Source organism: Anoplopoma fimbria, chromosome 10, assembly GCF_027596085.1.
Source record: "Anoplopoma fimbria isolate UVic2021 breed Golden Eagle Sablefish chromosome 10, Afim_UVic_2022, whole genome shotgun sequence".
NCBI classification, from domain to species: Eukaryota; Metazoa; Chordata; class Actinopteri; order Perciformes; family Anoplopomatidae; genus Anoplopoma; species Anoplopoma fimbria.
In genome coordinates, this window is record NC_072458.1 from 2,490,268 (window position 1) to 2,502,374 (window position 12,107).

General features: G+C 41.6%; 1 protein-coding gene across 1 annotated transcript in view; it reads right to left on the minus strand.

Moving 5' to 3' along the window:
* Positions 1 to 12,107, minus strand: part of LOC129097148 (cytoplasmic dynein 1 intermediate chain 1) — a 54,169-nt gene that overhangs the window by 21,784 nt on the left and 20,278 nt on the right. The window contains exons 7-10 of the mRNA XM_054605892.1: positions 9,649 to 9,744; positions 7,486 to 7,645; positions 6,091 to 6,190; positions 5,771 to 5,896 (exon numbers count right to left, since the gene is read on the minus strand). Coding sequence (XP_054461867.1) covers positions 5,771 to 5,896; positions 6,091 to 6,190; positions 7,486 to 7,645; positions 9,649 to 9,744 — 482 coding nt within the window. The remainder of the gene's footprint in view (positions 1 to 5,770; positions 5,897 to 6,090; positions 6,191 to 7,485; positions 7,646 to 9,648; positions 9,745 to 12,107) is intronic.

Below are 12,107 nucleotides of genomic sequence, written 5' to 3' on the forward strand. Positions count from 1 at the left end.
GCCCTCATTATATTGATGGGAAGTGTTCTGTAGAGGATAATACACACATGGTAGGCCCTGATGAAAGATGGCACCCAGCGAGGGATTAGGGTGGTTCGAAGGAATGACAGAAAGAGAAAGAAAGCTAGAGAGGGGAGAACACTCCCTCCTTTGTTGCCTCCTCCTCTCTTTCGTTCTTTCCTCGGGCTACAAACTGTTGCTTAAGTCGGCATGGGAAGGCAGAAATGGAGCAAGAGTGCTATGGTGAGAAGAAAGAGGGGGGGGGGGGGCTGACAGTGCACGCCAGACAGTATATCGTCCCAAGTAGATCCACGCTCCATCTCTCCCCCCCTCGCTCACCGCACTCATCTGTTTTCCACTCTGCCTTATCAGGACCAGATGGATCCGACTGTCTTCCCTTGCACCCCCCCTCAACCACCTTTCTCCTCCCTTTCTCCCTCTCCCCCTGGCTTCACTCGTTTATGACACCCCACGGATTTTGTCACTCTGTGGTTTCTGGCAAAGAGTGAGAAATACCAAGTCGAGTCTCAGTTTCAGCAGGCAAAGAATGAGGGTTTGACGGAGCAAAAGCATGAGGAGGAGGCTCTGGGAAGACAAACAGGCCTTTTTCTGCCTATCCCTTCATTTTCTATATCTTTTTTGTTTGCTCGGCTCATTGTTTTACTTTTGCTGGTTTGTTGCTTTAACGGTGGATTTCTGTTGTAAATATAAGGATTGTTCGACTCAACCATACAGTGATCTATTCTGATATTGAGTTCTTCCTCAGGTTGGTTTTCCTAACAAATATATATAAAACGCAATATTACAACACTCACCAAACTTCTCAATATTAGTGTAAAAACTAGACCAATGATTCTGCACTGATACCAAAACAATACTTATTTTAATACCTGAGTTTGGAGAGTATTTGCTTATTAGCTTTCTTGCTGGCCACCTCACAGTGACGATATAAGGAGACACCTGGAAGAAATAGTCCAGCACATAAAATAGCCCCTGTAAAACCACAACTTGCTGTTTTTACACTGCAGTTTTTGTACAAATTCAACAAACAAGATACAACGTGTTGATTATTGAGCTTCAGAGGAGCTGGTGTGTGGATTTTGGTTAGCTTTTTCCCTGTTTTCAGGCCTTTAGCTTAGCTAGGCTAACCGGGTGTAATTTACATATTCCCTAAAACATTGAACTCTTCCTTTAACTCGTTTTGTCTTTGACAAAATATGCCAAACTACTGAGTGCATCAGTAATAAATAAAGAACAGTGGATAAATAAAATGAAAATGTCCCAGGATTTAGATCAGAAACCAAAGAATTTGAACAAGAATTAAATACCAAATTGTGTTGCTCAACAAGAATTTGGTTTCAATATCCAGACCTCTAGGGTAGGGTTTTTTCTGAGTTCCTAGTTCTTTCATAATGAGCAACAGACACTGTAAGGACTGCATGCTTTAATTTCTCCCTATAATACCAAATACTAATACTAAAACCACCTCCAATCAGCACAGCCAAAGTTGTACAGAATAATCAAATTCATCGTAAAATTCAACACTACAAATAATTTTTGCCATTAGAAGCTACATCTGTGTAGTGTGCTGAAATAGAAGTCACACGGTCTTAACTCATGTGTTCAGCGAGCATCTACAGGACTTCTCTGCGAAGCTTTCTAAACACAATGCAGCTTCATCATCCAGTTTAATATCACAATGGTTCTCACTTGTAAAAGACCTGTGAATAACGTTGTTGGACTGTACTCTCTTTCTAAAATTCTCTAACCTCCCCCTCCCTCCCACTCTCCCCCTGCTCTGCGTCTCTTACTCAACCTTTCTGGAAGTGTTAAAGGCCTAGGGACCGCCGCAAGGCAGCAAGATATTAATAAAAAAATGACTGAGTCCAATGGGATATGACAGTAACGGCGGGGGTTGTAACAGGGAGGCATGTGGTTTGGGGGCTTCAGCAGAGGTTTTAAGTCAAACGGGCCCTTTAATGTGGTTTGACTTTGCCCACTTGAGAGGCTGGTGTGAAGTTACAAGATTGGACCCAACTGGGATGGGGCGATGATGGATCCAACTGCCTAGACGGCCGTGATGAGGGGAGACACGCTCAACTGGTACCAGAATCCACAGCAACGGACGCCCCTTTCCTAAAGTACAAACCCAACCCACTCACTGTTGGATCACACACACTTCCTCCACTATATTACAGATCCATGGCTCCTAAAGTGGGGTCATGAAACTGCCGAAGGTCCTTAAGGGGATTGTAATGAGGCCCCCTAGTGTACTGTCATACTGTTTAATTTCAGATATAGTTTATTCACTGTCTAGAATTAATCAGTTATAGGACCATGATATACTTAATTTGCTTAGTGCAATTGGTAATAATAAAAAAAGTTTAACATAAACCAGATGTACATCATTTTACATCACAAAGAATAACGAAAGCTGAATGAAGAGGGGGCATACATAACCAAATGTATACACATGTGTAAATATAAAACTGGATCTATATATAAAAAACGTTTTGACCTGATTAAATATCACTTATAAATGGATTCTATAAATCTGCAGTCGAATTATTCTGAAATTTGATTAGCTTTTTATGCTCTTAAAATTGTAATTTTCATCCCAAGAGAGACAAAAAAAAAAGTGTCATTATCAACATTACAAGCAACTGAAAGCCAGAGTATTCATGTGAATGGCTGTAATAAAGAAGTGTAAGATTCTTTACACTTAACATATGAGTTTAAAGACAGGAGGAAAAAACAGCAAAGCAGAAAGAAGATAAAGAAATGGAACATTGAATGCATAAATGTCAAATTTGTTACTTGTCATACCAGGACCTGTCTGTCTAACTATTGCATTAGAATGCAATATTACAACACTGCTGCATTATGCCAAAAATGTTAGTGCACAATTCCCAGATTGCACTTGCCTAAAGTCAGACACACAGAGGCTCCTCCTAAAATGAAACCAACACCATCTTTAAAATGTTTTACTTTGCACCACACAACGAGTCAAGGACATAAATCCCAACAATGCTATTGCGAAGTAAAAAAACAAAAAACAGCTTATTACATTTTTTTTTTATTGTGTAGTGTCCACTGCAAAAAAAAGAAAAGGTTTTATAACGTTAATCCGTAAAAAAAAAAAAAAAAAAAAAAAAAAAAAAAAAAAAAAAAAAGCACTGGAAATAAGTGAGATCATCTAACCCCATCCTTGTTTAGGTAAAACATTTAAACCCTGAATAAAATATTGTATTTTTTTTTTTTTAAAGAAAAGGGTTTTGCATTGCTAAGACCTCTCACAAAATGCACACAGTCAGGCAACAAATGTAGAAGCTTGACCTCACCAAAACCCCATCTGAAACACGAAGCCTTCTATAAGCCATAGCCTTATACAATAAAGCCCCTGCTGAACCAGACCTCAACCACAAAACCCCAACCCTGCAATACCGACCAAGCACCGTCATTCTATTGTATCCTCCACACACACACACACACACACACACACACACACACACACACACACACACACACACACACACACACACACACACACACACAACACACACACACACACACTCCACAGCCTTTACACGTGTCTGTGATACTCACATTAACATGTGCATACACACTGATAGCATTCTGCCATCCACCTATCCATCCACTACATGAACATCGCAACGAATGCAAAGAGAAAGCATGTTTGGCTCTGTTTTTTTACATTACAGTCATTTAGTTAGTTTTCCTTTAGCTTAGGATGGGGACTAAGGAAAAGTAGGAGAAAGTAGAGAAATAGAGGGGGAAGAGGCCCCCAGCCCTGTGGTTTCGGGGGGTTAAACGGCAGAACATGCTTGCACATTAAGAGCCATCTGATCTGGAGCTAACTAGGGAGTTGCGACTCATTATGCAAAAGGCCACGCAGAACGAAAGAGCAAGACAAAATGTCTCTGCTCCTGTTTCCTCTCGTCTAACAACTCCTGAGCTCCTTTTATCCAAATCCAACAGCGAAAGGGAAAATCATGGCTGATTCAAAATGACTTCTTTCTTTCTATTTCATTCTATCTCCTTGTATTCTCTACTGTTTATATGATTTATAACTCCCTGTTCATTTGCACCCCACTCTATATTTCTTTCTCTGTTTTTCTGTCATTCACTTTTCTCTCTCCCCTCATGAAAAGACCATGGCACAGCCCCAGGCCACACTAGCTCACTGACTAACATGGGGGCGGTAGGAAAGTGGGCCACTTGGGAGTTTCTGTTCTCTCTCAGTCCTTCGCTTGTCTTTTCTACATCTGATATCACTTCATCTAACGCGCATCTTTGCCAGTAAACACTCACTTGAAACAAATCTCAGCATGTGGACAAGTCCACAGTGTTTGAAGAAGTGGTTTGTATGAGTTGGAGAATCAAAAACAAAAAAACAATGACAATGCTTTGTAACATTACAGATAGCTATTTTGGTTTTTCCAATGCAAAACAGGCACGATTTTACTCCCGATCACATTTCCACTTTAGCACAGTTCACCTCTGTTGTACACATTAGCAGCTGATTGCCCCCTTTTGATAAATTGAGCATTTTCATTAGCTGCTAACATAAATATCCTTGTTCCCAAACATCTAACATTACACACTCATGATCCACTGATCAGCATGCTCAGAAGCCACACTGTTAATAAAGTCAGATGTATTGTACATATTTCGTCAGAGAACCACATGGAAAAACTACTGATTCGTACAGCTAGACGCATCGCTGTAATCTATCCACTAGACCACATGGATTTCAGCAGCGGCATAAATTATGGTGCAGTGAAAAAACGGAGTGCTTTAAAAATCCATTATGGCGCTAGACTTGTACGGCAAGCTTCATATTGAAATATCTGCACGCAGCATGTGGTCTGCAGGAATATGTTGTTCTGTATGTTTGAAAAAAAGGAGAGAAAATCTGTTTCCCCTGTTTGTATGACACTTAAATGTGAGAGCATGTGTGTGCATTTCTAACATTATTTCTGAGCAGTGAGGTGAATGCCTTTGACATTAATACTAGTACAGGTGTATTTATACATTTACAGTGACGTGTTTGAGGAAGACTTGTCATTTTTTGGAAATCAGAGCCCCTCTGATGTTAGACGTAGCATCAATGTGGGTGGGCTAACACACACATGTGGCAGCGTTGGATTAGGAAGTGGTAGGCCACATCATTTTACTACCGAGACGTCTCTATATGGCCTCGCCTGTCTCGTGGGAGCCGTGAAGCCCTCACACCCAATCCTTCTATCCCTTCTCTCCTCCCTACCGTTTTCTCAGTGTCACTAGCTATTAGCATCCCACCCATCAATGAGTTTCTTTCCCACCAGGTTTCTTCTATTAAAACTTGCCTCTAGTGGCAGCGCTCAGATATAATCCAATCTGGAGGGTCAAATGAATGCATGGGGAGATGCATCTCATTTCCCTTTTCCTTCACTCTTTGTGTTTCAGTCACAAAGGAGCTGTCATTATAGGAAGATTACCTGATGGACCGACTGTTAGGTTGCCATATAAGGTATGAAAAATAAAGGAGAATAACGATGCTTTTCAGAGGGAAAGTCTGAGAGGCAAAGGAGATGAGAGGAAGATGGAAGATGTTTTGTTCTTTTTTTTCAGCATGTAGCTCTGTGCCAGATGTCTATAGATTCATGCTTGCAACTAACCACCCACAAAACAGAGGACATTTTTTTTATGACTACCATCATATTCTATAGTTATATATATATGTGAGAGGTTTGATGAGTTTAAGTACCTGACAGTGAAAGATGTACTCTGGCGTGGCCTTCTTAAATTTGATGTTCCATACTAGTGCGACACCATCCGGCTCATGAGGAGCATCTTCATTATTGTTATAGGAGGCGACGAGCAGCTCAGGATACTGAGAGGAGAAAGAGAGAGAAAGGGAGGGGGAGAGGGGGAGAAGAATGAAAATACATATTTTAACAGTGATGCTTCACATTTGCATAATTGGTTCTGAGAAATTTGGGAAAGCCTAGTTTGGGAAAATGGAAGAAAATGTTCTTCCTGTATTGTTTGACTTCAAAGTGACATACAACAGGCTGCAGGTCTCACCTGGAGAGACCAGTCAAGGCAGGTGATCACACGATGTTTCGACCAGTGTTCATCGTAGAAGAGTCTACTGAAGGACAGACTGGAGCCGCTACCCGAGTCTCTGGAAAAATATATAGTAGACATAATGTGAGATAACCAATCTGCATGTGTCAGTTATGATCACTGTTAAGGTACCTCCAATATGCAACTTTACAAAGTGTTGTAGCCATAGTAAGTCCAGAGGAAGTGCAGCAGCTTTTTGAACTTAATGCAATGCGGTTAAGGCAGTCACTATTTGCTGATTCAATCACAGAGCTGCATTACACCTAACTGATAAAGTTAAAAGTGGAATTCATGCATTTATCATGCCATACATTAGAAATACAAATTTACTGAAAATACCGAACTTTAGTGAGATAAAGTCAAATGCAGTTCAAAGTCCAGCATGGTAACAAAAGTTAAAAAAAAATGTGTTTGTGTCTTACAAATAACAGAAGCAAACAGTATTTCTTAATGTAGATTAGTGATTGAAATAAAATGTCACCTAATGTGCAAAAAAGTGTCCTGACAAGTCAACAGTTGGCCATCCATGTTGCCTAAAGTTAATGAAATATGTTGGCTCTACTCAGCCCCTAACAGCTCAGCATATTTAATTGACAGCAGAAGAATTTGGTCAGAGAGCAGTCTGAATGGCTGAGGTGAGTCAGTAGTTTCAGATTGTTGCGTCATTTCAGAAAGTTGTATCACCACAGTTTTGTCTTTGTGTCCATTTGTTGATGTCAACTCAGGTAACAGACCTTCAATTATAAGTAGATTCTTATATGAATGCTTATGACGACAGAAATAATATACAAGATAAATGCCTTGTTAGAGTGAATAGAATGTAATGAAATGTGGGTTATGTTGTTACAATTACATAAATAGCATGTCCGTGGAAAAAAAGAAGAGGACTGATGTTAAGCACTGGGCCGTGGCCTGTTTTAGACATAATCTCTATTTGACCACAGGCTTGATGCTTCTCTGTGGCTGCCGTGGTCAAAGCTGAAGTGAGCTGCGTTCTTCTATAATAGCAGAGCAGAATACTAAAACAGCTTTGCACTTATGACTCTTATAACTTCAACCAACACTTTGATTAACCTCCATTTGGAAGCAACCCATTCAGATGGCAAGACAATGCTCTTGTGTCGGTTCACAGGCGTTTCTGACCCCCTGAGAGTGTGACATCAGTAGGAAGACATGTTTTTTGAAGAACAAAGAAGCTCACAGGCCCCTAGAGTGACACAGTGGGCATGAGTCAGTCTTTGCACATTTCCTAGTTTGAGGCATGCAAGTAAACTCACATGTGCTCTCGTATCCAAACTCAGACTCTAACCTCCCTCACTCATCCGTCCCCTCTCTCTCCTTCTCTCTGCTCACCCCTCTTTGTCCTCCAGGTCCCGGCCGCTGTAGTCAAAGAAGATGTTGCCGTCTTCGGCCAGAGCTCTCTCCATCACCCGGATGCTGCAGTCAAAGAAACTCTGAAACTCAGAAGAGTGCAGGATCTGCTGCCTCTCCTCCTCTGTCAGCTCCCGCAGAACTGGAAATGATCCTGGAGAACGGAACATAATACAGAAACAATCTGTAAAAAGTCCTGTGTTTATACATTGTGCCCCTACAGGAAACCTGGGTTTACAACAATTACTTTAATCATCAATTAATCGAACAAACATTTTCTCAACAATTTGTTCTATAAAATGTCAGTAAACAAGGCCCATCATACTTACTTGAAGCCCAAGACGACGTCTACAAACTCAGACCAATAGTTCAAATCCCAAATATACTACATTTATCATATAAAACAAAGAAAGGCAGAAAATACTCCTAACGGAGAAGCTGGAAGTTGGGAATATTTGGCAATTTTGCTTGAAAATGGACTTATAGAATATCAAAGCACTGGCAGAAGTCTCTTATAATCAATAGCACCACAAATAAAAATGGGCATAAGTTGTTGCTGCTCAATCATTTTTCCTTTTTCCTTTATTTATATTTTAAAGTATACATTACACAAATTATTTTTGCTTTAACATTTTTAGGCTATATATTAACAAACAAATAATAATGCATTTAAATATGGCATTTCAAATCAAGTAAATACAAATACATTTTAATTGGATGTGACCTGCAAAATATAGTTATGTTTTTGTTCTCTCCACCTTTCTCTCAATATCTGTCCAAAAGCCTTGAATTGAGAAATGTGTATTTCTTTGATTCAACTGACATTTGCTTTGTCTTTGTCTTTTGTTGTCTTTTGTTTTAGCATGCATCACCTTCATTATTATTATTTTTACTCATCCTGGCACTGATGGGTCACATCTCATTATTTTGTGTTGTCAATTACATTTTTTAATATATTGTTTCGTGTGTGACCTCCATCCTGTGTGTTGTCTGGACTGTGAGCCAGGTTATGAAAGATTCTACTTTTATTACTGAAAAAGTACAGATACCTTTCTGTATCTTATGGTACTGTACGTAGTAATTGTCATGTCTACTTCTGCACAAAAAAAAAGTACATCACGTGTTTCCGATGTCAGATTAACATTCACTTCATCTCTATCAAAACCAGAATCCCATCCCGGACATAATAAACTACAAACAGCTCCTAATGCATCTTTTCTAATAAAACCCTACAGCACGAACTTCATAAACAAGGGAAAAACAAAGCCCTCTGAGCAGGACGCCTCCCTTTGAACGTAATGGCTGCACAGCACGGCGTCCGGTTTTTGAAGTCACTGTCCCCAAGCACACATGCAATTTTTACACACACAAGCATGCACAGACACACATATATCGACCTTTACCCTGCCTCTTGACTTTGATCCCCCCCATCCCTTTGTATTTCTTACGAGTTGTCAGAAAAGACCCAGTGAATCGAGTGGCAGAGATCAAAGGCCAGACCTTCTAATAGGCCAGGATGGAGAGGAGACGGATGACTGTGTGTAAATACGTGCGTGTGTTTGAGTCACATTCAGTGCAGTCAGAGTTGTGTTTATGTGTGTGTGTGTGTGTGTGTGTCTGAATATGAATATGTCTATCAATCTGTGTGTCCATCACGTGTTGTGTTTTTAACCCTTCAAGCTCTTTTCTCCATATTTTACCACATGAACCATCCACATAGGCATCCACGCACACACTTCTTCATTCCTCTCCACTTTGAAGTGTGGTCGGGGGGGTCAAGTGACAGGTTTTTAATCAGTGCTGACCCCTACATGCCATGGAGCTGATATGCTGGACCCGCCTTAACCCCCACCGTAACCTACCCACATCCCTCCATCTGATACACCCACTGACTGGCTGTGGGTGTCACACACACAAGTGACCGTGTTTCGTGACAGTTTGACCAACAACATGTGAGAAGTTGAAGGGAAGAGTGAGACTGTAGGATAAAGAAAGGGAAGTTTTGTGTTGGCAGTAACTTGAAGTACAACTGCTACACAAAGTTAGTTTATTCAGGAGGAAATTTACACCTGAATTAATGAGGTAATTAAGAATCACAAAAAATATAACAGTTGATCATTTTAACAATCTCATCATCCTTTGTACCTTCTTTGTTTTCCCTGTTGTCATCTTCATCCTGCTGCTCCGACTCAGGGCCTGGCTTCACCTCCAGCATTTCTTCATCCTCCTCTTCCTCCTCCACTGAAAGAGAGTTAAAAGAAAGAAAGAGAGAGAGAGAGCACTCATGTTAATCAACAGCTGTTCCAATTTTCTTCAACCTCCCGCTGTGTACTGCCTCCCCCCCTTCTTAGCAAAATAATCATTGCCAGACATGCACCAGTACACCTGACTAACTAACATTTGGTCCAAATGGGTTTCATTTACTGACACACACACTCAAAAAAAAAAAAAAAAAAAAGTGAAGAGTTTCTATCATTGTTTGCTTATGTATGTTAAGTATACATGGTCTTGGGAAAATAAATCCAACAGGAAACAAGCCCGTGCCCAAATCTGTGTTGTAGCTGTAGCATGTGTTCACATGGTCTGCATGTGTGGACATTGTGCACGCAAATCACACACAAACACACACACACACACACACACACACACACACACACACACACACACACACACACACACACACACACACACACACACAGACAGCAGGAAATGTCAGAGTTGTGCGAGCTCTCCTCTTTTTCTTTCCCCTTTGACCCCAAGGAACAAGATCCAATGATGTGTGTGTGTAAAAGGGGATTCCCTCTGCATTCCCTCCAATCAGGCTCTGCAATTACGCTTGCCTTTTCAGGATTTATTGCAAGTGTGTGTGTGTGTGTGTGTGTGTGTGTGTGTGTGTGTGTGTGTGTGTGTGTGTGTGTGTGTGTGTGTGTGTGTGTGTGTGTGTTTGGAAGGAGGTGGGGTTCAAGTATGAAGGGTTACTGTCAACATAGGCACCTGCTTGTCAGTTACTGCCCCCCCCCCCGCCAACAAGCCCTACACCCCTCAGGGTATGTGTTGGTAACCCTTGCCAACCTCTCCTCCCCTTTTCTGCCGCTCCCTCCCTCCGAAAAACAGATGCTGAGAGTCGGGGGCCCTCTAAGCAGAGACCTCTTAACACCCTGACACCGTGACCAGACACCTGTGGTCTGCCAACACACACGCTACACACACACACACACACACACACTCTGTCTTTCTCTCTCTCCCTCAAACACATAGACCCGGGGCCCTCGCCTGTAGTGCCAGGGGTGGTGAGGGGTTAACTGGCGCAGGGTCAAGCTGACAACAGTCGCTCAGTCCGGCGGGAGGAAGTGACTACATCACACCCTCAGACGTGTCATGTCTCTTTCTCTCGCTCTCTCTCTCTCACACACACATACAAACACACGTTGGGGTGTGTTTAACTCAGCTGGAGTATGGCCCGGGGCTCTGTTAAAACCACTTGCTCAACATCGCTCTTGCACCGGATGAACTGTCCATTCATCACTTGAACTCGCCTAAGCTTTTGATGAACTCACTGCTGCAGTTTTAAAAAGGTACAAATACGATTTTAATTACTGGAGCACTTCTGCTATTTTATTCTTACTATTGCACCGATTTTTGGCATTATTTAAAAATGTATTTAAGGGCCCCAAGTACATACTTCTCTCTCTCTCTCTCTGTCTTTTTTTTCCTTTTATTCTTTTACTCCAAAGTTAAAGCTTTTGATTTATGACTTTCCTTTTTCATACTGTGTGTATATAATAAATGACTATGCTAAATCAAACACACGGCGGTGAGGCTCAGTCCAAGTCGGTGGTTAACAGTCAGCTGTAGAGATCCAAACACCAGTGACCCACCAGTATGGAGGGGAGGCCAGAGAGGACCAGACAGGCAGACTGCCAGACTAGCTCCATGTCTGAGCTGCCAAAACAGACGAGCAAACAGAGACGCACAGGAAAACCCTTCTATCAGGCCCTTTTGTCTCTCTTTTGCTTCAGTTTGTGAAGCTTTATTTCTCTCGAATGCTGTTTCTTTTTTTGTCATCTATCAGTCTCATCACTCTTTCCCTCCACAAACTGCTGTCATTACTCAGCAAAGGCTTCAGGATGTGAAACAGCGATCTGGGTCCTACTAACCAGCATTGGGAAGATACATTACAAACTTCTATTCTCTTTTGTTGACCTTACGTGACCGGTCCGGTGGTTGGAATGTGTGGTGATGGGGATGGGAGGAGCATGAGTAGAGGAGAGAGACCACATTGAGGAGCGGTCAAACTGTCAACCCCCGGGGACCACAGGACGCTGGAGCAAGGCAGCGTGATTCATGGCCTATGGGTTACCTCACCGAGGGGAGACGGTCCAATTCCCATATGAAGATACTGCTGATGTCGTTGCCAGCAGCCATGCATCAAGTTGTTCTGTCAGAGTCCCGCACCAAAAATATCCCCTCTATTTCCCTCTAATGGAAATTTACAGAGATACATTTCTATGTATGCAAGTAAAGCAAAAGCTATTTTGTGGTAAATGATACTGGAAAGTAGGACTCATGGGTTGAAAATGATAATATAAAACTTTATTTAAAAA